The sequence below is a fragment of the Xyrauchen texanus genome, chromosome 19, assembly GCF_025860055.1.
Source record: "Xyrauchen texanus isolate HMW12.3.18 chromosome 19, RBS_HiC_50CHRs, whole genome shotgun sequence".
Classification (NCBI taxonomy): Eukaryota; Metazoa; Chordata; class Actinopteri; order Cypriniformes; family Catostomidae; genus Xyrauchen; species Xyrauchen texanus.
Window position 1 is genome coordinate 39,324,102 of NC_068294.1, and position 27,094 is coordinate 39,351,195.

At 37.0% G+C, this 27,094-nt stretch overlaps 2 protein-coding genes across 2 annotated transcripts in view; one reads left to right on the forward strand and one right to left on the reverse strand.

Moving 5' to 3' along the window:
- The window catches only part of LOC127659704 (endoplasmic reticulum-Golgi intermediate compartment protein 1), a 39,807-nt gene extending 21,439 nt beyond the window's left edge, over positions 1-18,368 (reverse strand). The window contains exons 1-2 of the mRNA XM_052149647.1: positions 18,225-18,368; positions 5,551-5,612 (exon numbers count right to left, since the gene is read on the reverse strand). Coding sequence (XP_052005607.1) covers positions 5,551-5,612; positions 18,225-18,244 — 82 coding nt within the window. The 5' untranslated portion in view covers positions 18,245-18,368. The remainder of the gene's footprint in view (positions 1-5,550; positions 5,613-18,224) is intronic.
- Positions 18,369-23,560: 5,192 nt separating this feature from the next.
- On the forward strand, positions 23,561-27,094 carry LOC127659773 (dual specificity protein phosphatase 1-like). The gene is made up of 4 exons (XM_052149728.1): positions 23,561-24,096; positions 24,584-24,732; positions 24,844-25,063; positions 25,848-27,094. The coding sequence occupies exons 1-4, from the start codon at positions 23,700-23,702 to the stop codon at positions 26,201-26,203; spliced, it is 1,122 nt and encodes a 373-aa protein (XP_052005688.1). The 5' UTR covers positions 23,561-23,699; the 3' UTR covers positions 26,204-27,094.

A 27,094-nucleotide genomic window follows, 5' to 3' on the forward strand; every position in this document is an offset into this window, starting at 1 on the left:
TTGTGTTTTGTTAGCTGAAGCACATAGTATTTGTCTATACTTGTGACTTTGATGAAGATGAGATCACATTTTATGAACAATTAATGCAGAAAACCAGCCAATTCCAAAGGGTTCACATACTTATTCTTGCCACTGTAATTGTCCTGTATATGACTGTTCTCTTCATGTCATTTTTAATTTTATTTATGACAACAAATTCAACATCGCTGACAAAAGCATCAATACACAAAGTATCTCTGGAATATTCATCATTATCTTGTTTTGCAAATTTGCAGGGGACAGTTGTGTAACTCTCTCAAAATATAGATTTTGAAAAAACTAAATTATAACAATATTGAGAATTATTATATTTTTGCTTTAAAGTAAAAATAGAAATCAACTTATAAAAAAAATATATATATATATATATATATATATAATAATTAATGCATCAGAGGGTTTATGTTCAAAAACAATGTTGCAATGTACATATTTGAAAGTCAAAGAAAGATTACATAAGTTAATTATACAGGCGAATTACGGTGTGGCTTTATTGCTCTTGTTAACATGATCATTTCTGAGTTCAACGTGATCAAATGAGTCAACTAGCAGAAGCTTGTGCATATTTACATGGAGACAGTCTCCAGTGACTCGATGATCACATGACTTTGTGGTTGACACGTCATCCTCCGACTTGAGGTTTGTTCTAGTTTACGCAAGCTAATGTTTAGCTACAAGCAAAAACAATAAGGTGTGTCACTATGCCACACAGATCACGGCCCTCACAGATTCAGGTTTGACATAGAATCATGTCTATCTTGGAAAGAATTACAGTTAAACTGTTGATTCTATTCTCTTTTCTGTTCCCTCATTAATAAACAATTTTAAGTATACAAGGCAGCTTTAAAAAACATCACGAAACTGAAAGATAAAGGAGCCAAATGGATGTTTTTAGTTGCCAAAACTGCACAGAATATATAGTGGAGAAGATAAGTTTGCATTCCCTTTTGCCTCATAAATGTTCACACCCCTTTCATAATATATGCAAATATAAGAGATAGATAAAATATTTTTTTAATACTGCTCTTCAGAATCTACATTACAAATAATTACAGTAGTATAGTATGCATATAGTAGTTTGTTGTCTTCTTGAGCATCAATGAATGTTTTCACCTTGTGTAATAGTTGTGAACAAGTCCCTCAATTATTATTTTTATTATAAGTGTCAAAAGCTACTGTATAAAAAACAGAACATTTTATAAAATAATAATCTACAATATATATATATATATATATATATATATATATATATATATATATATATATATATATATATATATATATATAGAGGTCGACCGATATTGGTTTTTTCAGGCCGATGCCGATCTTTTGAAATCGGGTCGGCCGATGGCCGATTAATGCTGCCGATTTATTTTGGCCGATATGTGCTTGTTTTTAACTTCTTATTTGAACCTTTTATTTGAAAGATAAAATGTAACACACATAATTACTTAAGATAGACAACATTTCTCAACAAATACATTTATTGAACACTTGACCAATCTGCACTTGTACACTTAAATTAAAAATGTATAATGTAAAAACATATTGTATAAATAATGTATAACAAATATATTAAATAAACAAAGCAGGTGTTACGAACTGCTCCGAGACACGAATGTTGAGATCCAAATGCAGCTTTAATTAAGGGGCAATCCAGACTCGTAATCCAATATTCAGAGCATCAAAGAGAAGCACAGGCATAACTAGGGATGGGTATTGTTAAGGTTTTAATGGTATTACTATCTTACCGATACTGCTTATCGATCCGGTACTTTAACGGTATTCTTAACGGTTCTTTTTGTTATATATATATATAAAATTTTAATTCAGGAAGGTCTACTAACATTACTGTTCAGGTGTGGTCTAAAAAGAAATCTAATAAAGTAATCAATTGTAAAATAACACTGCATAGTTTATCATAGATAGATTAATGCTTATTAATGCAGAAGTTATTCATTCAAGAGCTGTAAGTGATTTTCTCTTTGCCTTTTGTTATTTGATTCGCAGTGGCTCAATCGTCACACGTTTAATAGATTGCTTCCCCTTTAAGACCGAGTTCAGATCTAATAGGCTCCTGATGCAGCATATTTTCTCCCCAACTATTTCCATAACTACGTCCATTTAAGACATAAACTGTGTTTAAGTGAATCTCCAAGCCGGTCGTTTTGACATATTTTTGTGTATAGTTGATCGTTTAGACGCATGAAACCCAAAGTAGCCTATACTTTGCTTGTCTCTTTGCGGTGTGCTTCGGAGCGCGCGCCGTCTTGGGAACGGCATCTCTTGCGCTCTTTTTATTATTATACGCGTCCCGCAATTTAGCAACAGTAGCTAGACTGCATTTTACAACAATCACCGATCGTGCTGATTCTGACGTTAAGTTTGAGTTTTAGGGAGAAATGTCAGTGCACCGCTGTGAAGGGAAGGAAGTTGTGCTAGACAGAATGCGGCTTATGTATAAATATTCTTTTTATAGTCTTTGGAAGGTGAAATCTAAAATAAAATCAGACTAATAATCACAGATCTAAACCAGGCTATGTTTGAATGTTTAGTTCTGTCACTCATTAAGCTGTGCTCGTGTTGGGCTCGTGTTGGGCTCGCTGTGGCACCACGTGAGCGAGTTCTCTCTCTCTCTCTCTCTCTCTCTCTGACTGCGAATAGCTAAACTGCATCACAGACAAATGGTTTCATATTATTATACATAGAAATGGCTGGCGATATAAAATAACTTTCTCTTTATAGCAATAAAGAATGTGTTTTCTTAATTTCTCCAGTACTGACAGCAGAACCGGTAACGTCCGAGCTTACCAAAGCCAGTCCTTCAATAGCATATACTGCGTTGGTATATTTTTATTACTTATTTATCGGCATTGAGTGACAACCCTCTCAAATATAAGACACACAAACAGAACAAATAAAAGTCTCAGATTCACTGTCTGTAATTGCAAAATTCTTGCTTGCTTATTGTGACATGATAGCAACCCTTCTGCTGTGATAATGCAACTTCAACTACGCTATCAATATCCAAAGTAGCCGAATGTCATGTCAACTATCGTGTTTGTCAAGTTTTTTCTTGAAGTTGGCAGTAACGTATCAAAAGTTTTTAATTAAATCTAAAGAAGTTATACAAATTTAACCCTTACTGTTTTCTCCAAGGAATTTAGCTCCTTCCTTAGGCACTGGATGAGGTCTGCTCACTCTGCTGGAAAATGACTCTAGGGGCAGTGTGCGTCGAACACGTGTTCCACAACAACACTAGGCTGCCCACAGATGCGCCTGCCTAATAATCGGCTTGATATGCGTGGATATTGGCCGATGCCGATTATGTAAAAAATGCAAAAAATCGGCCGATTAATCGGTCGACCTCTAATATATATATATATATATATATATATAAAAAGAAAAAGTGTCTTCATGTCTTCCAGCATGATAACGACCCAAAGAATACCTCGCTTCTAGAGAAGAACTACCTCCAAACGAGCAAAAGTCCTTGACTGGCCCGCACAAAGCCCAGACTTGAATCCCATAGAAAATCTGTGGGCCACACTGAAGACTACAGTCCATGCCAGGAGACCAACAAATCTGGAGGAGCTTGAGAGATTTGCTAATGAGGAATGCCTAAAATTTGTTGAGAACTACAACAAATGACTAAAGGCTTTTATCAAGCAAAAGGGATACACTATTGGCTATTAACATCAGAGGGCTAATCATTTTGACCTGTAGATTTTTTTATTCTTGGTTATAATTTGGTTTCTATTTGTATTATAAACACAAAGATGCCTAAAACTATTATGTTTAGAAATGCTATGATGAAAAAACAATCTTTGCTCCATTAAACGGCACTTGGGAATTATTTGAAAAATAACGAAATATTTCATAGGGGGCTAATAATTTTGTCTTCAACTGTATAGTATAACATACATACATATATATATATATATATATATATATATATATATATATATATATATATATATATATATACACACACACACACACATATATATTATATAAAATGTATATATATATACATACAGTATCTCACAAAAGTGAGTACACCCCTCACATTTTTGTAAATATTTGATTATATCTTTTCATGTGACAACAATGAAGAAATTACACTTTGCTACAATGTAAAGTAGTGAGTGTACAGCTTGTATAACAGTGTAAGTTTGCTGTCCCCTCAAAATAACTAAACAGACTTCAACTGTATATGTTTCTATAAATTTACAGAAAAGTTAAAAAAAAGTTTATTAAATCAGACAGACATTATCTTCATAGATTCTTGATTTTAGCTTGCTTTATATCTGTTTCGGTAACTATATTAGAAAGCTTCAAAAACAGTAAATTAAAGAAAACCAATGTCATTATCTTCGTAGACTTGGCTTTGAAAACATCCCAATAAAACTACATATACACGTTCTCATTTGTTTACCTTTCAAAACCAATTATATTTACACCTGAGCACATGACAACTTAATCACAAACCGGTTTAGGAACAATGTTATGGTTGTGTGTTTATAATCTGTTGGTGTAAACTTAAGCAAACATGACTAAACGTGAGGTAGTTCATTCAGCGCCAAAAGAACAATAGACGCAGCCTCAGGAATGAGTGTGTAATAACATAGTGCTAATATCATTCCATTATGAGTCAAACAGCAACACCTAACCTTACAAACATCTACTCTTCTGTGTAATAAAGGCTGGAACTATGAGCCCTCCAAAAGGCAAAATTCGGGAATCTAAAACTGAGTCAGCAAATTAGTTTGATGACCACAGCAGTGAATAATCAATTGGGATGAAAGCAGGAATCTTCTGTGAGGAAGATACAACATAGAAAGAAGAATGTTTACAAAAAAAGACAAGAGCCAGATGTGCAACGGATTATAAAACCAGTGCCAGATTAGGCTGGTTATAAAGTGCATTTGTCGGGTTCCAGAAGTGAAAATACCAATAAATTTCTCTGCAGAAGTTGCTTTTTAGTGAAAACATAAACCTTCCAAAGCAGGCCTGTTATGAGCTCAGAGATTGTTAAATGACGATATGCTTCTGTAGTTGTAGAAGCCACAATTCTGAAATTTACACCTAGAAGAGCTCAGTTCAGCGACCGCTAACTCACATGAAGCATTGCGAATTATGCAATCGAGTCAGTCTACCTACGCTCCCATTACATTATTCGCTGTGTTTCAAGAGACTGTAGTTAATTTGCCTATTTAAGAACAAGTATACAGTTCTGTACCCTTGTCTTTTTACCAATTTTCAAATATGTTTTTGCTTTAAATCAAAGATTATACTGTTGTGACTCATCTCGGAGCTGGTTGGTTTGGCTCATAGCTTAGAACTCTTTATTGAAGAATATTTGTAAATCGCTATGGAAAAAATTTGAGATTTTTTTTCTTCCCAAGGCCGTTTAAAAAGTGGGCAATCACTTTTCATTCACTCTATTGATTGATAGAGTGGATGAGGGTGTATGGAAGGAAAGTAATGATTATGAATATTGTAACTCACTGAAAGCTCCCGTATACGTTGGCTGGGTAAGATCTTTGGGCACTTTCCTGTAGATATCGAACCTGGAAGGAAAAGAAGGGAAAGAGAAAAGGGGGGAAAAGAAAGGTAAATATTGTGTTCTCCTGGGAAGAGAGCATGCGAAAGAACATTCTGTTCCCAGCGTAGTGTAAGGCATTACAGAGGCGCTGAGGAATGTGAAATATGGCCGCAGTCCATTAAACTCCGGCCCAGACGCAACAGTCTGGCGCGACCCCTGCTTCTTCAGTTACACCTCTTCCGCTGCATTCCTGCCTTAAAACCACAACCTCTGATCTGCTTTGGATTTTCACTACACAACAGTGAAGTTGAGGTCATCGGGAAAGCTGTCAACACTTACTAAATGCACATCACTCACTCACTCACTCAGACCAGAGCTAACATCAGGGAAAGCAAATGTCAATTTCAAACTCTGGGTTAAAAGGGACACTTTGTAGATTGTGTAACAGTTGGGTTGCACCGCAAAAATTCCAGTCCTAATCACTGAGTGTGCAGGTTCTTACACCGGTTTTGCATGCCGATAATGTGCGTGGTCAGTTTTCCTTTATCGGGGTAAGGCCATAAACGGGTTAGGCAAATACTAAGCAGCACACATAGATTTTTTGCCTATACACCGATTTTGCTTGCATGTAAACAATTTTATCGTATTTTACTGGCTTATCCAATGTGTGTAAGTGTTTGTTTTGACTTCAAAAGCAAAGAATAAATCAGATTATTTCAAAACTCATGGAGACATGGCTTTCCCATGTTGTCTGCTTTTTAATAAGGTAATCATGTTTTTCTGCCCTTTCCTCCCCAATTTGGAATGCCCAATTCGCTCTAAGTCCTCCTGGTGGCGTAGTGACTCACCTCAATCAGGGTGGCGGAGGACGAATCTCAGTCGCCTACGCGTCTGAGACCGCCAATCGTGCATCTTATCATGTGGCTTGTTGTGCACATTACCGCAGAGATTTAGCGTGTGTGGAGGCCCACGATATTCTCCGCGACATCCAAGCACAACTCACCCCACTGAAAACCACATTATAGCGACCACAAGGAGGTTAACCCAATATGACTCTAGCCACACTAGCAACCAGGCCAATTGGTTGCTTAGGAAGCCTGACTGGAATCACTCAGCACGCCCTGGATTCCAACTTGCGACTCCAGGTGTGATAGTAAGCATCTTTAATTGCTGAGCTACCCAGGCCCCCCTAATAAGATGATTTTTGATAGTTATCAGCATTAGTGTACATGTAAACAAGCGCTTTAACTTTGCCTTATTTTCTAGTGAAAATTTTGACTCATACATCCTTTAGAAAAAGCACAAATCTGAGTAACAGTGAGGCACTTACAATGAAAGTGAATGGGGCAAATTCGTAAATGTTAAAATACTCACTTGTTCAAAAGTATAACAATATGCATTTTAACATGATTTTAATGTGATAAAATCACTAACTGTTTCTGTGTAAAGTTGTAGCCAATTTTACAAATACGTTACGTTAACAAAGTATCGCCGTAATCCACAAAGCGACAGTAAAAATGATGATTTAAACTTTTAAAGTAGCATTTTTGTTTTATTCTTTCAGATAACAAGTACTGGATTGACTGCAAAGCATATGTTATTGTATAAGTAATCATCAAAGTTACTATCAGTCTCAGTGGTGTAACTTAGATTTTAGGGGCCCCAGTGCAAAGAACATGTCAGGCCCACTCCTTGGGTAGCCTGGGTCATTTATTGTCACCCGTCGGGCCCACAGTCATTTTTATGGTTCCATATGATCAACTGTTGCAGGCACCCTCTTACCCTGAGCCCTAGGGCGGCTGCCCACCCTGCAGTTATGCCCCTGATCAATGCTAATTTTCATAAAAGATGAGTGGAATACAACAACACATTAGGTCTGCTAGAGCAGACGTCAACCATTGGGAGTCTGAGTTATATAACTCTCTGTAGGAATCAATCCAAATCCTGGCTTTTTAAGGAGCTTTCTCAAGCTCTGTGGACTCCAAAGCCAAACTATCCCGCTCACAGATGTAAACCTAGCCTTTTTCGGCTTTGAAACCTTCCTTCACAGCCACATCACAACTCCAGTCCAACCTCTCACGCCTTCAGCCCACAAAAAACACTCACACCTGTGAACATTTCTTGGAGAAAGGTTACCCCAAAGATGACCTAATGCAGGCGGGTGGGAGGGCTTGTTTCCTGTTCTACCAAACACCCTGCTGTTCTGCCCCCTCCTCCCATGACAGAAACCAGTTTATTGTGTTCTGACTGAAAAGCTCACAGGATGTAGAAGGTATGACCCTATTATGTGAATCTCTGTAGAAGAACATGCTGTTCTTAAGCCACTGAAAACCCAAGATTATGTCTTCACTTCCTGTAAGAGACTGGTTTTAGATGGAGAATTTACAGTAAAAAGTATTTGGACACTTAAGTCACACTTTAAAATGAATGCATGTCATTGCATCAGATAACATTTTAAAGCAAAGCGACATTTATTTGAAAGAAAGATAGTACAGACACATTTTAAGTAAAACATTTCAGACAAACTGTTCAAAATGAAGACAAACTATTATGACACTTTGTGGATGTGGACAATGTCCATAGTTTGTCACCTGTGTGAACTTGAGGGGAACCGATTCAACTCAAAATCACTTTAACACCCGTTCTTAAAAGTCATAGCGAAAATTGCTCAGAAAAGTTAGTTCTGAGAAAAGCTTTGTTTGCACATGACACTTGGTTTGATATCTTGTCTAAATGACATCAAGACATAATGAAGTGACCAAATCTTTTGTGGCATTGTATGAGGTGGTTCATTTTCTATTTAAAAGGAATTTCAGGTTCAATACAAGTTAAGCTCAATCGACAGCATTTGTGGCATAATACTGATTACCACAAAAATGTATTTTGACTCGTCCCTCTTTTTTGTAAAAAAAAAAAGCTAAAATCTGGGTTACGGTGAGACACTTAAAATGGAAGTGAATGGGGGCCAATCCGTAAATGTTAAAATGCTCACCGTTTTAAAAGTATAGCCACAAGACATAAACAATGCGTGTTAACATGATTTTAGTGTGATCAAATCACTTGCTAACCATTTCTGTGAAAAGTTATATCCAATTTTAAAACTTTGTTGCAATGATGATGTAATGTCAACAAACCGTAAAGCGACTGTAAAAATGATGATATAACAACTTTACAGCTCAAATAACATGAGTTTTAACAGAAGAATGAATGTGTTTTTATAGAATTATAAGCATAACATTTCTGCCTTTAAACCCTCCAAAATTTGGCCCCATTCTCTTCCATTGTAAACGCTTCACTGTAATATTGATGATGTTGGTAATTAACATTATGCCACAAATGCTGTCGACTGAGTTAAACCTGTATTGAACCCAAACATATTCCTTTAAACTTCAATACTAATTTGATATTGGGAAACTTTTTGTTAGCAAAATGATGATTAACTGCACCTTGTGGTTCAGTTGATCTGTCTGAATTCACTCATTTAAGTCAGAATGTACTTGCAAAACAAATACCATAAAATGGACATGAGAGACCTAATGCTAGATACACCATCTTGCCTTTTTGATGATTTTGAACATTTTACCACACCAACACAGAACTTACTGTCAAAGGAAATGAATCACAGTGCTGCTTATAACACTCATCTAATTTTTACCGCTATCTCTATTTTGGCATTTATCGGAGAACTTATCTAACATATGGGAATTATAGCACTTATTTTACCAAAACAGAAAAAGTCAGAAGGCCTTAAACTGGATTAATCTAAATAAAAATAACTAATTAAAGCATGTCTTGTACAGTAGCTTTTAGCATATGATTCTGTTTATGTCTTTCTTTACTAAATGCGGAATAAAAAAGTGTGTGCTCGTCTGGAAAACATTATTAACATTTAGGATTACCTCAATTGTCTCCTAATACAAATCAGTTGTGTACTCTGAAGAGCGTCCTGCAGTATTGAAAACCAAAGACATTTTGTACAGACACAAATCTGTAAAGATTAGGCAGTATATACACACTTCAATGTGTTGCGTAAGAGGCAGAACATGTACACATTCCCTCTGGCTGTTTAGAAGTAAACTGATTGAATCTGTCAGATATTTCTTATTTCCTGAATTACAACACAATAAGCACCCCCGGCTGTTCAAAAATGTCAGAAGGCACTGAACAGTACATATGTACAATAACAGCAACCAGAATGTAACAAATAAAAAACTTTTTTCTTTTTGAATTTGTAATGCAACCAGGGAGAAAGTGTTGAATAGCCAGTGCTTGGCAGATAACACGTGAATTGTAATCAGGGACTGATTACAAATTACATAACAAAAAGTGCAATAAGTAACGTAATCTCATAGATTAAATGTTTGGAGTGATCTAATCCGATTACTTTTTGATTACATTACTACAACCTAATTATTTTTTATTTTATGTCACATGCATTTGAAGGATAATCGATCTTTTTTTTTTTCAAAACACTCAATCAAAACACACACACACACACACACACACACACACACACATACATACATACATACCACACATTCAACATTTAAACCCCATAATACCCCCTCCTAAACCTCCAACCCCAAAAACAATCCTGTGGTCACACGTAAGTAAATATACACATACACATATATGTACATACATACACATACATGTACACACATATTAATCATACTCTCTTAAAACTATACTAAAGTACTCTTTCCACACCCTAAGTGAGAGCCCCCCAAAAATCCCAAATACCTGCCCCATATCCGGAAAAACAAATCCAAATCATCTTCCCAATCACACCTCCTCATAAGCCGCTACACTCCCCATCTCCGTGCACCAATCTGGATATGGGGGCACACCAGCTGACCTCCAACCCCTCAAAATAAACTTCCCGGTGATCATCACACAGGTCAGAACCCAGTTCTTTATATGGCCATCCCTCACATCGATGACCGCTCCATCGCCCAGAACACAAAGACCAGAATTTCTGGATCTCGACACACCACCAAAAACATGGGCCATGTCTCCATCCTCTGTTTGGCATCTCCAGCAGGTGGGTGTGTCTTTAAGACCAAGTCTATTCAGTCTTATAGGGGGTCCGTTAAAATCTATGCAAATGTTTTAATTGTATAAGACGCACCCTTGCATCTCTAGATGCAGACTTAAAGTTTTAAAGAATCTTAGCCCACACTCCTTCCTCCAATACCAAGTTGAAATCTTTCTCACATACTCTCTTGAGAGAAGTTAAGGCTCCGTCCCCCAGACTCGGAATCAACAGGGAGTAATACACTGATGTCTCATGATCTTTTCCAAAAGATGCAATCATCTCTCCCAAAGCATCTGCCTCCTTAGGGGGGTGTGTGCTACTCCCAAAAATAGTACAAAGCAGGTGGGGCAGTTGTAAATACCTATAAAACTGAGGAACCCAAAATGTTGGAAATCTCAACACTCCACTTTCATATAGGTCACAGAGTGTAGCAACCCCCTCACAATCCACTCTGGCCAGCAGAAAGGGGACTTGCCAATACACAATCGTGGGTTCTGCCATATGCTTGAGGCAACATTTAAATAAGTGTCTGATTTAAACAATCTGGACACTTTAGTCCATACCGAGTGTAAATGTGAAATAACAGGTGTAAAATAACTTTTCCGATTAGTTTGACAGAGAGGCTTTGTAATGGCAAAATAGGGGCAAGAACTGCCGGTTCAAAACAAAACCAGGGAGCGGCTCTCTCAGCTGGAAGTGACCAATGAGCCAAATGTCTGAGACTGAACGCATAATAATAAAACAAAATCTTGGGTAGGCCTAGCCCACCTTTGTCAATCGGCCTACGTAACTTACTAAAGCAATCTGCGATGCATACCATTCCAAATGAAGGACTTCACTATGCTATCAAATTGCTTGAAATAAGAGAGGGGGACATCTATATGGAGAGATTGCAGCAGGTAGTTGCATTTTGGAATACAACTCATTTTAATAACATAAAACGTCCCAATTATCGATAAATGTAATGAAGCCCACATCACTCTAAAACATTTTATTAAAGGGTCAATATTTACTAACTAGGTCAAACAAATTTGCCGGGACTAAAATCCCCAAATACTTAATTCTCTGTTTGGGCCAACTGGACAGAACGTTGTCAGAGCCAAAGCTTCGGAATTAGACCAACTGACTTTACATGCAGAGAACTTGGAAAAGGAATGTATAATTCTGTGGAGGCAAGGCATAAATGTAGTAGGTTCAGAGACAAAAAATAAGATATAATCTCCATTAAAGCTTATACGCCACACCTCCCTCAACCACCCCTGGAAAATCCTCTTCCTTTCTTGTCGCGGCTACTAAAGGTTCCAGGGCAAGACAGATCAATAATGGTGAAAGTGGGCAACCCTGCCAAGTGCCCCTATTCAGAGTAAAATAATCTGAAATTAACCCATTTGTTTGTGCCGCTGCTACAGGGTGTCTATAAAATAACTTAATCCAACCAATAAATGTACTCCCGAACCCATACATTTCCAAAATCTTAAAAAGATAATCCCATTCTACCATATCAAACACCTTTTCTGTGTCTATTGAGATGGCAGCGACAAGAGTCTGATCATTCGCCACTGACCACATGATATTAATGAAACGCCTAATGTTATTAGAGAGAGCTATGGCCCAAATAAACCCCACCTAATCTATACGTATAAGAGGTGTCATAACCTTATTTAATTGGTTAGCCAAGATTTTTACATCTATTTGGATCAGGGAGATAGGACGGTAACTTTTACACTCGCTTGGATCTTTGTCCTTTTTAAGAATCAAGACTGATCCGGGCTTGTGTCATGGTTGGGGGAAGCTTTCCATTCTTTAATGATTCTGTATAAACTTCTAACAAAAGTTGAGCCAGTTCTGCAGCATAGGATCTAAAACATTCGGCGGCAAAACCATCTGGCCCCGGAGCCTTGCCAGTAGGTAGGGACTTAATTACCTCGTCAAGCTCCTCCAACATTATCTCAGAATCAAGACAATTGTTTTGCTTATTTGTTCATTTAGGGAGTTCTAATGGTTCCACAAAGTTTCTAATATCATCATCAGTGGACAAAGACCTGGATAGATAAAGATCAAGATAGAACTCTTCAAAAGGCATTATTAATATCAATGGCAGAGGTAAATATTTCACCACCAGCAGATTTCAATGAGTGAATGGTAGGAAAAGACTCTCTCTGCTTTATATATCTAGCCAAAAGCTTCCCTGCGTTAGTATTGTATCTATATTTCAATCGGGTCAATTCCCCGAGGCCATTAGACGACATACGGCGCTTCAGCTCTGCCTCTGCACTTTTAATATTTCCTTACAACTCTTCGTATACGGCATACTGTACAATCCAGCCCCTGAGAACCACCTTAAGTGCCTCCCAAGCCACGCCCACAGAGGACACTGAGAACCAGATGGTCTCCATATAAACATTGATATCAGTCTTTAACATTTGTTGGAAATCAGGATTTTGCAAAAGGGATACATTAAGGCGCCAACTATATGATTTCTTTTTCTCCATATGTGGCAACATATGTTCATTCACCAGGGGTGGTCAGAGACTAAAATGTTTCCAATTGAACATTCGACAACAGATGAAATGAGGGATTTGGATATCAAAACAAAAATCTATTCTAGAATAAATCTTATGGACTGATGAAAACAAATTATAGTCCCTACCAAATGGGTTTAAAAGTCTCCAAATATCTGTAAGACCAAATTTGTACACATCCTGTGAAGCATCACTGTTGCTCTAGGGAGCTTACACACTTTTGGTTCACTATGATCAAGGATTGAGTACATCAAAAGATTAAAGTCACCTCACAATATTATATCATGAGGGGTGCCAGCGGCTTGCAACATCCCTTCAAGATCTATAAAATAAGCCCTGATGATCAACGTTAGGTGCGTAAATATTAGCCAAAATTAACCTTTGCCCCTGAATTTCTGCTAAAACAATAATTACTCTTCCTAATTTATCTTTAAACTGTTTGAGACATTTGAATTGTAGATGTTTATTACAAATATAATGACTCCCTTGCTCTTACTTGGGCCAGCACTAAAGAAAACACGTCCACCCCATATCTTCATTCTAATTTTTTCCACGTCTATCTTGGTTGCTGGCAGATTAGTGGATAATTCCCTTTCCGATGGCTCCAGATAATTGATTTGTTTCTCAACATCTGCCACTCTTGTGACTAACTAATCGATCGACGTATTACAGCGAGATCCTCCAAGTCCACAACTAACTTTGTCAACATCACCGACATGTTGGACAGTTGATGCTGGGTTCCTCCTGCCACGCTATTCAAATCGAGTCCACAGGCCTGTCTGGGCTTTTATCTTGAACACGTAAGTGTCTTTTAATGGCTCCAGAGCACGAGGATTTTGACTTCTTTTCCATGTTTACATCAAACAGCAAATGTGTAACTGGTTGTATCGAATTTCACCGGATTATATCATGAAAATAATTTAAAAAAAATGCAAAGTGCACAGAGCTGTCTCTCACGTGTCTGCCCTTCGCATGGCACCAAGTGGGACCTCCCGGATGATCATCATTTTAACATAAAAGTAGGCTATAGAGGAAGAAAATGTAATCCATATGTGAACTATTGTGTACCATACAGGCAGGACCCTTAGAGATGGCAGTCACTAGACACTTTGAAGCAATTAAGTTCAATGTGTGAGCTGCACAACATTGGTGAGGTAGTGAGAAATCATATATATATATATATTTTAAAACATACCAAGTTCATTTTAAGTGCATAAAACTATAGAAACATTACATGAACAAAACATGAATGAACCTGAAATCACAGCAATGACATTGCTAGGTCAAAGCTAACAGCTCAAAACTCTGACATGCTTACTTTTAACACTTACTACAAAGTAATAGTCCATCACCTATTCATATTCCTTATCTGAGGTGCATATCTTACTTTTGTAATGTAAAAGGAGCACATGCTGAAAATGTTCATCAGTGAGACTTTTGCACTTCGGGGTAAGAATATGATGATATTGATATGAAAATTATCAATAAATTATTAACAATTTACTGCCGTTGCCTTGTTAATATGTAATCATGTAATCTATAAAAGTAACTGTAGTCCGATAACGAGTATTTTAAAATGTCATTTAGTCCAATTACAAGTACTTGGTCCGCAACTATAAACTATTATGAAAGTGACTGATTTTAATTGTTAGTATTAGTTTCAGTAGTCATATCAAATCAATATCTAAATCAGCCTACTATCATCTAAAATATATAGTGAGTGAGAACTAGATGTTTTGTATCCAGTCAAGATTTAGAGAAATGTCTTCATGCAGTAGTGTAGATTACTGCAATGGACTCCTCAATGACCTTCCCAAAAATACCATTAGACAGCTGCAGTTCAATCAAAATGCTGCTGCCAGGATTCTTATCCTAACAAAAAAACTGAGCATATTACTCTAGTCCTCCTGTCTTTACACTGGCTTCAATTACATTTAGAAAAGTACTATTGATTTTAAAGTACTATTAATTGTTTATAAATCACTCAATGGCCTAGGACTTAATACATTGCAGAAAAGCTTGTTGAACCTGACAGACCTCTCAGATCATTAAAAATCAAGTCAGTTAGAAATATCTCAAAACAAGGCAAGACAGCGTTTAGCCATTATGCCACCAGCAGCTGGAGAAGCTGCTCATCTTCCAGAAGAGGTCAGGTGTGCACCAACAGTAGCCACATTCAGGTCCAGACTGAAAACACATCTGTTTATCTGTGCATTTATTCCCTGAACACTGTTCTGCACTTAATGATTGCACTGCATCATCATTTCAGTTTTCTTTTTTTATTCATTTTAATATTTGTTACTTTTTTAAATGTATCTTATTACTTTTTATTCTTATTTCTTTTTCTTAACTGATTTAAAAATAATTTTAATGTATCTTAAATGTCCTTTATCATTATTATATGTAAAGCACTTTGAATTTCCATTGTTTATGAAATATGCTATATAAATAAACTTGCCTTGTGACAACCTTTAGCTAAACTGAATTGTAACGAGCAGGAAATCCTTTATTATTATCTAAATAGAATACAGAATTATACATTTTTAGTTATTAGTCATAAAGAAACCTAAACATTGAATTCTAACTTTATAATATATAGAAAAAAAAAAATACAAATTACAAATTATGTTTACTAGTGTGGAGCAGAGGGGGGCGGGGCAGGGCTGCAATGTCGCACGCCCGGTCCCCAATCGGCCTGATGGGGTGTGCGAGGGATAAAGGCGGCCGGTGACGACGGTTCGAGAGACAGAGATAGTTTACGGACATGTCCATCATATGTGTGTTTGTTGTCTTTTAAGTTTATCATTAAAACTATTATTTATATTGACAAGCCGGTTCTCACCTCCTCCTTGCCCATCTTAACAACTATACAACTATATAATACATAAATAGTAAGAGTAGTAAGTTAGTGGGCTATTCTGATGATTGGACATTACATATGACATATACTTGTGTCTGATGATCTAATAACCATAAATAATATGTTAATGAAGATAAGTAACTGTGTGCAAACTTTAAGGGACTCCTGAAGGTCCGTTAAAAAAAAAAAAAGCTTTCTTTTATGCCATTTCACAGTGCTTGATATATACTACAGTTTTGTACTTACATTTTTCCTGGAATTTGAATAAGGATTGTGAAACATTAATAGTATATGAAAACTGATAATAGTCAGGAGTTTTGCACAGAAGAGCAATGTGATATTAAATATCACTTTATTGATGCTATCAAGACAAACAGACTGTATTCATCAGACTGATTAAAATTCCTATTGGCATCCATATTTTCATAGCTAGGTAAGAAATGTGACAAATAGTTCAGGGACAAACTACTGACAAATGTGTGAAAAGCATTTTCCTATGAACCCTTTTGCATTCCTTATTGTAGCCATTTCAATATAGTGAAGCAAAGGCACACATTTTGATTTAAAATCAAACCGTGAATCAAATATTTACACAAAGCATCCTTAAGATGTAAACGTAAAACAATGTGGACGAAACTAATTCCGTTTTGTATTAGTGTGATAGAGTAATGCGTCATCTCCACCTGGTCAAGAAATGTACACACAACTACAACCCCTGGAGTCACGAGTTTGAATCCAGGGTGTGCTGAGTGACTCCAGCCAGGTCTCCTAAACAACAAAATTGGCCCGGTTGCTAGGGAGGGTAGAGTCACATGGGGTAACCTCCTCGTGGTCGCGAATAGTGGTTATCACGCTTAGCGAGGCTTGTGGCAAGTTGTGTGCGGATCGCGGAGAGTAGCATAATTCTCCACATGCTGCGAGTCTCTGTGGTGTCATGCACGACGAGCCATGTGATGAGTGGATTGACAGTCTCAGAAGTGGAGGCAAATGAGACTTGTCCGCCGCCTCCCGGATTGAGGCGAGTAACCGCGCCACCACAAGGACCTACTAAGTAGTTGGAATTGGGCATTCCAGATTGGGAGAAAAGGGGGATTCAAAAAATAACAAAATTTACACTTGAAAAGTCGCATAAATGAATGACACTTTGCAATCTAGCAAAAGGAAAACCTTGTTATGGGGGTATGTTAAGGATTCATTATATTTACAAACATTCCAGAGATGTCTTCCTTAATTCAGAGTGAATAGCACAACTCGCTGTTGATAATTACATCATGAATAAATGGTCTTGTGGCTCTGAATAATGAACAGAAAAACAAATTATCTTGAATTTGTTCTTTCATATACAATGCTTTAGAGCAGCAGAACTCATGATGTGATGGTAAATGTAATTTTCATTTGTTTTGGGGCTTGTTTTTTATTTGCATAACTGTGTGAACAGGAACATAGATCTAGCTCAGTTCTATCCTATAAACAGCGTTTAATGCGTTTATAAACCCTATAGACTGCTGTTGAATAAAGGCACATGCACATAATTGAAAAATAATCACATAGCAACTAATCCATGTGCCAGCTCTAAAAGTGCACCTAAAACTAATAAATAAATAACTAATAAATGTTGCATGCAGTTGCCAGGTGCTGACAGCATCCTCTACAATTTGTTAAAATGTAAAGCATTCATAAAAATGCATCAAGCTGTTTTCAAAATATTTTGAGAGAAAATAAATGGATTTAAAAGTGTTTTCACAATACTACAAGCTGGAAAACATGTTATTCTCATGTAGTTTATTAAACTATTTCTAAAACCAAGTGTGCTACCTACCTTGACATCATATTTGGGCATTTGTTTAAAAAAAAAAACAATCCATAGATATTTATCAAGACCAGTTTTATGCTATTAAACAAAGTTTACAAATAATTTTGAGATAAAACAAAAACTTAATTGATAGTGTTTTCACAATATAAACCGTGAACAACATGCCATTCTGCTGTAGTTTATAAAACTATTTGCTGTTTTTCAAAATATACCAAAACAGCCTATCTAGACAGCATTATGGGGCAACATATCAGCTCATATGATGCCCACAAACGGTGTCTAAATAGGTAGCTCACTAGAATTTGAGATGCAGCCATTGTGTCTATATTGTGTTCGTGTTTAACTCATGCGCTACATAAAAATATCGCAAACTAGCGACCGAACTGCTTTAACCCGCTACTCACCTCCGAACATCGAAAGTCATTGTGATTGCACGATTTCAAAACAAAGCCAAAAGTGTTTAAAGATAAGATAGACAGTTCAGAGACAACTCCAGATTATTCCTTCAATCGCGCCGGCTGTTCAAACCGGATGTGACGACTGCTTAGTACGCTTTGCAAAATCCTATTGGTCTGAAGAACGCCGCCGCGATTATTCTGTTTCCGCTTTGTGAAACACACGTTTCACAAACTTCACGTGTTGCCCAGGGAGATTCAAGACTCAAAGTTCAGTTTTACTAGCTTCCTTTTTATGTGGTTAAACAGTAAAATGTTGTTCCTAAACAACAAATAAATAGCAACTCTGTGGCTTTGTTGTGTTCTTTCTAAATGTGTAATCTGAGCATAATGCTGGTTATAATGTGAATCTTTTTATTATTGCTGGAATTCTACATGACTGGCCTAAAAAATTATAATAATAATAATAATAATAATAATAATAATATATATATATATTTTTTTTACATTTTAGAGTAATAGTGAAGTCTTCAGGGCTAGGATATGAAATAAAACAAACTGAAGAAAGGAAATTGTGTAATGAGACAAAAATGTTGCTTACTAACCTGATATGTCTCATATCAAATACATCATGATTTTTACATCTTTTAATTATTGCTGGAATTCTACATGACGGTACTCAAATATTTTATTTTTTTACACTTTAGAGTAATAGTGAAGTCATTAGGGCTAGGCTATGAAATAAAACAAACTGAAAAAAGGAAATTGTGTAATGCGACAAAAATGTAGCTTACTAACCTGATCTGTGTCTCATATCCTATACATCATGATTAGATTGTTTCATTGTCATGAAAACAAAGTTGTAATATTGGATACCTTTAAACGGATAAAGTGAGTATAAGCAGTTTTTTCACACTAAAATCGTGTTAACTCTATAATGTTCATGTCTTGTGTCTGTACATTTGAAACTATGTGTATTTTAGCATTTATGGACTGGCCCCATCCACTACCATTGTATGTGGCTTACAGTAACTGCGATTTTAGCTTCTTTTTTATTCTTTGTGGGAAGCAACATTATTCCACGAATGCTGTTAATTGACATTCAAGGAGTAGTTCACCCAAAAATGAAAATTCTCTCATCATTTAATCACCCTCATGCCATCCCAGATGTGTGTAACTTTCTTTCTTCAGCAGAACACAAATGACGATTTTTAGAAGAATATTTCAGCTCTGTAGGTCCATACAATGCAAATTATTGGTGGCCAAAACTTTGAAGGTCCAAAAAGTTTATAAAGGCAGCATATAAGTAATCCTGTGGTTAAATCCACGTCTTCATAAGTGATACGATAGGTGTTTTTTTTTACTATAAATGTTCACTTCCATTTCTACATTATTCTTTTGATTTTGGCAATTCACATTCTTCATGTATATCGCCACCTACTGGGCAGAGAGGAGAATTTATAGTAAAAAAGGAATTGACCTGTTTCTCAGCAACACCTATCATATCACTTCTGAAGATATGGATTTAACCACTGGAGTCCATATGGATTACGTTTATCCTGCCTTTATGTGCTTTTTGAGCTTCATAGCTCTGGCCACCACTCACTTGCATTGTATGGACTGACAGAGCTGAGATATTCTTCTAAGAATCTGTGTGTTCAGCAGAACAAAGAAACTCATGTACTTTTGTGATAATGAGAGAATTTTTTTTTTTGGGGTGAACTATCCCTTTCACTAGTGTTGAATTGAATGTGAAATTCCTTTATGATCAAAAGATCGTGAGAAAAATAATTCAGTGAGGTGTGTCCAACCGTTTTACTAGTCCTGTCTATGGGACTACAGGACAAATTACCTCTTGAATGGAAGGTAATGAAAATCTTGTGAGCCCATGAATTACCAGTTGTACATCAGTGGATCAAAGTGAATAAATTCTGTATTTTAAAATGGCCAGGACATAGTCCTCCTGATCACACTCAGTATCGGCAAGGGTTATCCCAAAACATGAATGTGCCTCATTTGGGTTACTGGAAAAGAAGGATGTTCCAGTGCTTTTGTATCATATACTTAAAATTAAGGTTTTACCACTTAAGTTTGATTTTTAATTCTTTATTTTTATATGAAGATCTGAACAGACATTTTAGGAACCATACATGCACTGATCATTTCAAAGGGTCAATATGGTTTCTCACAACTAGACAAATTCACAATATGCAATAATATATTTATTTGTTTATTGTCATTTGTATTTTTTGTTTATGACAGAGTCAATTAACAACAAGTTGCAAAACAGTATTATACTTCCAAGTTCGGGTAGGTCCAGATTTTAAAATAAGTTTTCAAAATGTTTATTTGACATAACAGATAGTCAACACATAGTCAACATGTCTTGCTGGAATGATGTGGGGTATTATTCAATATGTGTTTCACTGTGTCATTTCTGGGTCTATCTAGAAATTTCAGTGGTCTCAAATAGAAATAGAAGCTACAATGAATACAACTTACTTAAAAAGGACATACCAAGTATTTTCCCAGGACTTACAGCTGTTGCCCAGTGTCACCTCTGTCCGTAAATGTCCTATGTATTCTATCTCTTTTTACTACACAAAGGAAATACCTCATTTTTCACACTCTTTCACTTCCCCTTCTAACTGAGAAAACATGCAACTGCAAGCAATTACTGAAATGTATTTTTTTAAATGTACTACTTTAAATATGACTCACATTGGGGGTGAATGTTTATGAGATTTATTTAATAGTTTATTTTCCATAATTTCTATATCGTTCTTTCTTTTTCTTCTCTTTTCCATAAGCCTGTATACTTTGAGTCACTAAATCCACACTTTAAGGATAATTCACCCAAAAATGAATATTGTCTGTGAATATTTAATCAACCTCATGTCATTCCAAACTATAAACTCACTATAAACTCATGGGAAGAGCTGCATATGTGATTCTTTGGGTTTGGAGAAGCATGATGGTGAGTAAATAAAAATGTAAACAATTCATTTGTAGTTAAACTTAAAATGACAATTTAACATTACAATTTAATAATGTGTAAAAGTATACTCTTTTACCTTTAAAAGTTTTTAAATACTTGTTTGTCCACTAAGAAAATATACGTACTGCACAATTCTTTTCCAGTCTCAAACATGCACAAAAGACAAGTTTGTAATACATTAATGCATCACAGTCTCATCTTGTGGCTTGCATTTCTGTGCTGACTCATCAGTGTTTTTAACAGTCAAATCCAACTCCACCGGCTGTTGCTGCCGTGAACAATGTCGATGCCACTTCCCCACTTTTAGTTTTGTTTTGTTTCCAAAGTTGTCAAACATGACCAGAAATGAATCAAAAAGTATTCCTCTGACTCAAGTTTCAGACATGCAAATGTTGACGTCATGACCTACATATGTCATTTTGCTTCTTGTAAAGTATTGGGACTGTCACTCTGAGATAATATATCAAATTAAAGTCTTGCATGACAAAACATAAAAGGCTAGAATGACCACAAAGCATCTTGTTTGTTTTGTTTTTTAAGTTTTAGCAAGTTGGGATAAATGAGAGCAATAAAACTTCTGTAAACTTATTGAATACTTGTTTTCATTGTAAAAATACAGCTGTAAGTTTAATAAATAAACGTATTTGAATATGAAAAGAAGATCATTAAAGTCACTAATGTAGCTTGTATTTTGATATTAGAAATCAAAAGCCAGCTGACTCCACACAAAACAAAAAACCACACTTTGCATCATAATTTCATCCATGGCAACGCATTAGTCACTGTTGTGAGGAACGTGCAAACTGGTTAACTAGCAAAATAAAAACATCACATTACAAGAAATCCGTGGAAAAAATCTTTGTTGACGATAACTTTCAATGTGAATCAATGACAACGGAAATATTTATACTTGGACATATAGGGAAATTCACCAAAATGTGTTTCAAGTGAGCAAGTATACTGCCCTATGTATACTTATAAGTCAAAACATTGTCTTGAACAAATATAGGTGTCATCCCACGGTCCCATATACCCCAAGCCTGTTTTGTGTTTGAAGCTGATGGAAATTTACCAGACTGCAAGTTTCTATACAGTAATTAACTTTTATGGTTTGCCTTTGCTCTCGCGGCATTGCACACTATGTACTCCTGTACAATAAAAACAAAGTATAAACTTTTATGAGTGCAATGACAGGTTCACTAATTGTCTTGTTGTTTATCAGAGGAGCAGAAAGAAATCATATCAAACAATAACATCATGGGAAAAATCCTAAACATTCCTTCATTTTAGACAACTGTCATAGCAAAAGAGGAATTTTGAAACATAGTGAGATTATCATAAAAAAAAAAGCTAAATCACAAATGAAATCTCTTTAATATCTTGACTGTTTATCCAAAACAGCAACCAGATTCAATGGTTGAGTTTTGATTGCTTCTTAGATTTTATCCTGAGAAAAAGACACAAGTAATGTCACACACGTGTATCCCTGTTACAACTGTCTCATTTGTAGTCAACCCTTTTTTGTATTATTATTATTATGTCTCAAGGAAATCGAGGAGAAACATCTGAGACAAAGTTGAAGCATAGCTGAGGACTTAGTTGGTGAAATAGAAACCTCTGGGTCTGGGACACCAAAAACATTCCAACAACAACAACAAAACAATAAGAACATCATTATCGTCATCATTATTAACACATATGCTTAAGCGCACTCGGAAACTGGACAAGATAACCAGTATTTCGGTTTATTGAGGTCGACTGGCTTTGACGGAATCTGACGGTCCTTGTAAAAGAGGCCAGAGAGATATTTAGCAGAGACGGGCCACTTCTATTCAAATTAACGGGAGAAGTTGGAACGCCCAACCAAGAAGCTCTAGCATCCAATGATCAACAGATGTACAAAGGAAGTCCCGCCTTACAGGTACCTTTTAGATACAGACATTGCCTGTCAATCAACTCGTTATCGCGCATGCGCATTAGCTAGACAAGCCAGAAAATGTGCGTGTTTTAGCGTTATATTAGGGAAAGAAGCATAATTAATGACTCCAGTATTATTGCATTTTATTGTTGATGTCCAATATGTTATTTGGTTGTAATCTTGACCAACATTTTTTTAGATTTCGATGTTTCTTCATTCAAGTAGATAGGAGCTGCACTGGCATGACTGGAAATAGAGTCCAGAGTGCGTTCCAAAGATGGCCGACAGTGGACTGACTTGCTAGAACCACTTTGGCCAAAATAAACCGCATGCGCATGTGAAGTCACGTGGGCCAAAAGGGGTGGTGTATTTGACGTCACGCATTTAAACGAGAGGGAGGTGTCTATATAACCGTCGCTTATCGCCTTTGAGAGCAGAACGAGTTTTCACTTTGAAGACAAATTAGTTTAATTTCGAATTTCAGGATCGCTATTAAGGACTATTATTGGAACGAACACTCGCGAACTTTAAGAACAAAATTCAAAAGAGAACGTTTTGTAACTTTTTAATGTATTTAGATATATCCTTTTCTACTATGGTCATCATGGAAGTGTCCGCCATCGACTCTGCTTCGCTTCGGGATCTCCTGGACGGAGATGATCCAGATTGTCTGGTTCTGGACTGTCGCTCGTTCTTTTCCTTCAGCTCCTCTCACATATCGAGCTCCACTAATGTGCGCTTCAGTACGATAGTGCGCCGGAGGGCCAGAGGGGGTCTGGGACTGGAGCACATTGTGCCCAACGAGGACATCAGGAACAGACTTCTGTCCGGGGAATACCAGAGTGTCGTGTTCCTGGACGACCGGAGTCTGGATATGGGAGAAGTGAAGAAAGATGGGACTTTAATGCTCGCCGTGAACGCTTTGTGTCGCAATTCATGTGGAGCAAGTGTGTTCTTTCTTAAAGGTACAAAAAAAGTTGTTACAAAAAACATGTCTTTGTCTTATAGTAATGTAGTAATGTATAGCACATGCATATCTTATAGTAGGCAATAATGTGTGTGTATATAGTTAGTATAGTATATAAAAGTTCCTGTGTGTGTGTGTGTGTGTGTGTGTGTGTGTGTGTGTTTATTATGTCACACAATATCCACTATATTTTTAAACCAATAATATAATTGTAATTTTATATATTTTATTTACAAAATGGGTAAATTTAAGTTTTAATATTTTGTTTAGTATGTTAGTTCTGTATTATAAGTAAATGAGGTCACAGGAGTTTTAAAAGTGTGTGTGTATATATAGAGATATCATACATTCTCCCGACCAAATGTTTTCTTCAGCTGTTCTTTACTATTTCAGTGTTGGCCTGGTGTCACAATCGGTTATTTTAGCTGACACTTGTAAATTCCACTGTTACCAAAACTAATGACTTCTGTTTTTACTATTTTTAGGTGGTTTTGACACATTTTTCTCTGAGTTTCCTGAAATGTGTACCAAGCCGGTCCCACCACAAGGCTTGAGTTTGCCTCTGAGCTCCAGTTGCCATCCAAACACTGCTGAGCCTTCCTGTAATTCATGTACAACCCCTCTGTATGATCAGGTAACCTTCAACCTCCTATAAAATCTTTTAAATATGTGCCTTTGATACAGAACCAGTAATTTTATTTACAAAAACAAGATTTGTATTAAACTTTTGTTTTGTTTTTTTCAGGGTGGTCCGGTAGAAATCTTGCCGTTCTTATATTTAGGCAGTGCCTACCATGCATCTAGAAAAGACATGCTGGACATGTTGGGAATCACAGCCCTCATTAACGTCTCTTCCAATTGCCCCAATCACTTTGAAGACCACTACCAGTACAAAAGTATTCCAGTGGAGGACAACCACAAAGCCAATATCAGCTCCTGGTTCAATGAGGCCATCGAATTTATCGGTGAGTATCTGTTTTAGCCGCTATTATTTGATCGCCTGTTACGAAACGGGGAACAGATGTTACCATATGAGGGACTTTGGCAGGCAGGCAAGCGCCCTACCCAACCCCCCTATTCAACTGAGGCCTGAACTGAATTTTTCAAAAGTTCCCTCCAAAACAGACCAGCTGTACTGGCCAAGCTTGACAGCCTCTAGGGCTTACATCATCCTCTTATCCTGTTTAAAGAGGTGCCCCCTTTTCAGATAACACCAGGCTGTGACCTGACCTTCTTTTCATGGGGCAACTGGCTCCGTTTGAATGCTTGCCTGCCTTTGTTCTGCCTGAACAAAAGGTAGAGTCTAGCTCTCTGGTCGTCCTCCTGTCAGATCAGTGCTCTTAGCAGGGGTCCCACAACCACCCTATTGTGTATTCAGGCCTGTCGGGGGTTGTTTCCCCTCATTTCGCGAACCCCTGCCTGATGTAACTTTTCCTGTTTCCTTAATTAGATGGCTCCCTTCATTAGTAACACTGTGGGGTAGAATTTGCATATGAATGTGTAGTTAAGGAATCAATACTAGAAGGCTGTTATCAGCCTCTATCTGTTGAGACAGGCCTGGGGTGCCTTTATAGGACGATTCTACCAAATGGAAATCAAGAATTGGTCGGATAGCCAATGTTGCTGTATCAGGGTGGTTGGGACTTTTCGGGAGAATCAACCTACTTTTGTTGGCTAGTTGAACATTAAAAAAATTGCACACTTCACATTGAACTTGAGGTTAAACAAATCTGCTTTCTTATTTCACAGATTCAGTAAGGAACAGAGGCGGACGCGTCTTCGTTCACTGCCAAGCCGGTATCTCGCGCTCCGCCACCATTTGTTTGGCTTACCTGATGCGCACCAACCGTGTAAAGCTCGAAGAGGCGTTTGAGTTCGTCAAACAGCGGCGTAGCATCATCTCACCCAACTTCAGTTTCATGGGGCAGCTTTTACAGTTCGAATCCCAAGTCCTCGCCTCTTCTACGTGCTCCTCAGAGGCTGGAAGCCCTGCCATCGGCAAAAGCACCACAGTATTCAACTTTCCGGTTTCCATTCCTGTCCACAACGCGGCCAGCCCGCTTTCCTTCCTACAGAGCCCCATCACTACCTCACCATCCTGCTGAATGTACTCAAGTGGTCAGACTATGTTTCTCCCCTCTCCGCCGGGGCGAGTTTTATTTATGTGATAACTATATGATCCCTGAGGAGATCTTTCCAGTATTAGACTTCAGAATGTTTGTTTCATTTTTTTTGTTGCTACAAATATTCCACGATTCTGCGTAGGAGGAGTCGGCGTCTTGTATAGCCTAACTCCCCCAGACTTTCTTTTTAAAAACATTTTAACCCGTGGTCTACAAATGTTAACTAAATTAAAGGTTTGCAGATTTTGTTTTGAAGTTTGTGACGAAAACCAAGTTTAAACACTCTGCTAACCTGTCCATCAAAGTCCTCCAGTCTTTGTCTGGTTTGTTTGTTTGTATTGTTTTTGACTTGGTTGATATTGATAATCAGTTTTTTTTATTATTATTTGTTGGCATCAAAAGAACCTTTGTCTCACAGGTTGCTCGGGGATTGTTTTCTTTTGTCTTATTTTTGTTTGTTTGTTTCTTACGAGCGAAGTCTGAGGGGAGAAGTTGTTAGACTTGAAGGTGCTAGTCTGAACGAGTACTGCTTCTTGGTTTGTTTTTCCCTTTTGAACAATGAATGTAGTTAACACTGTATAGGCGCTGCCTTAAGACAGTGGAAGTTGAAACGATTATTCCTGAGCCTGTCATGCCTTTCAGAGCGCAATCCGATTAATCACACCATTTGTTTGTTATTTGTAAACAAACAGTGAATACCTCATGTGTCTGTAATGTTGTCAGTCTTCTAAGAGTCCTCCCATAAGCACTACTAACATGAATGACTCTGAGACTGTTTTGATATATGTGACTATTTATTGACTAAATTAATATATTTCTTATGGCATATATATTTGTGATACTTGATGCTGACAAATAAACTTTTTTTCATAC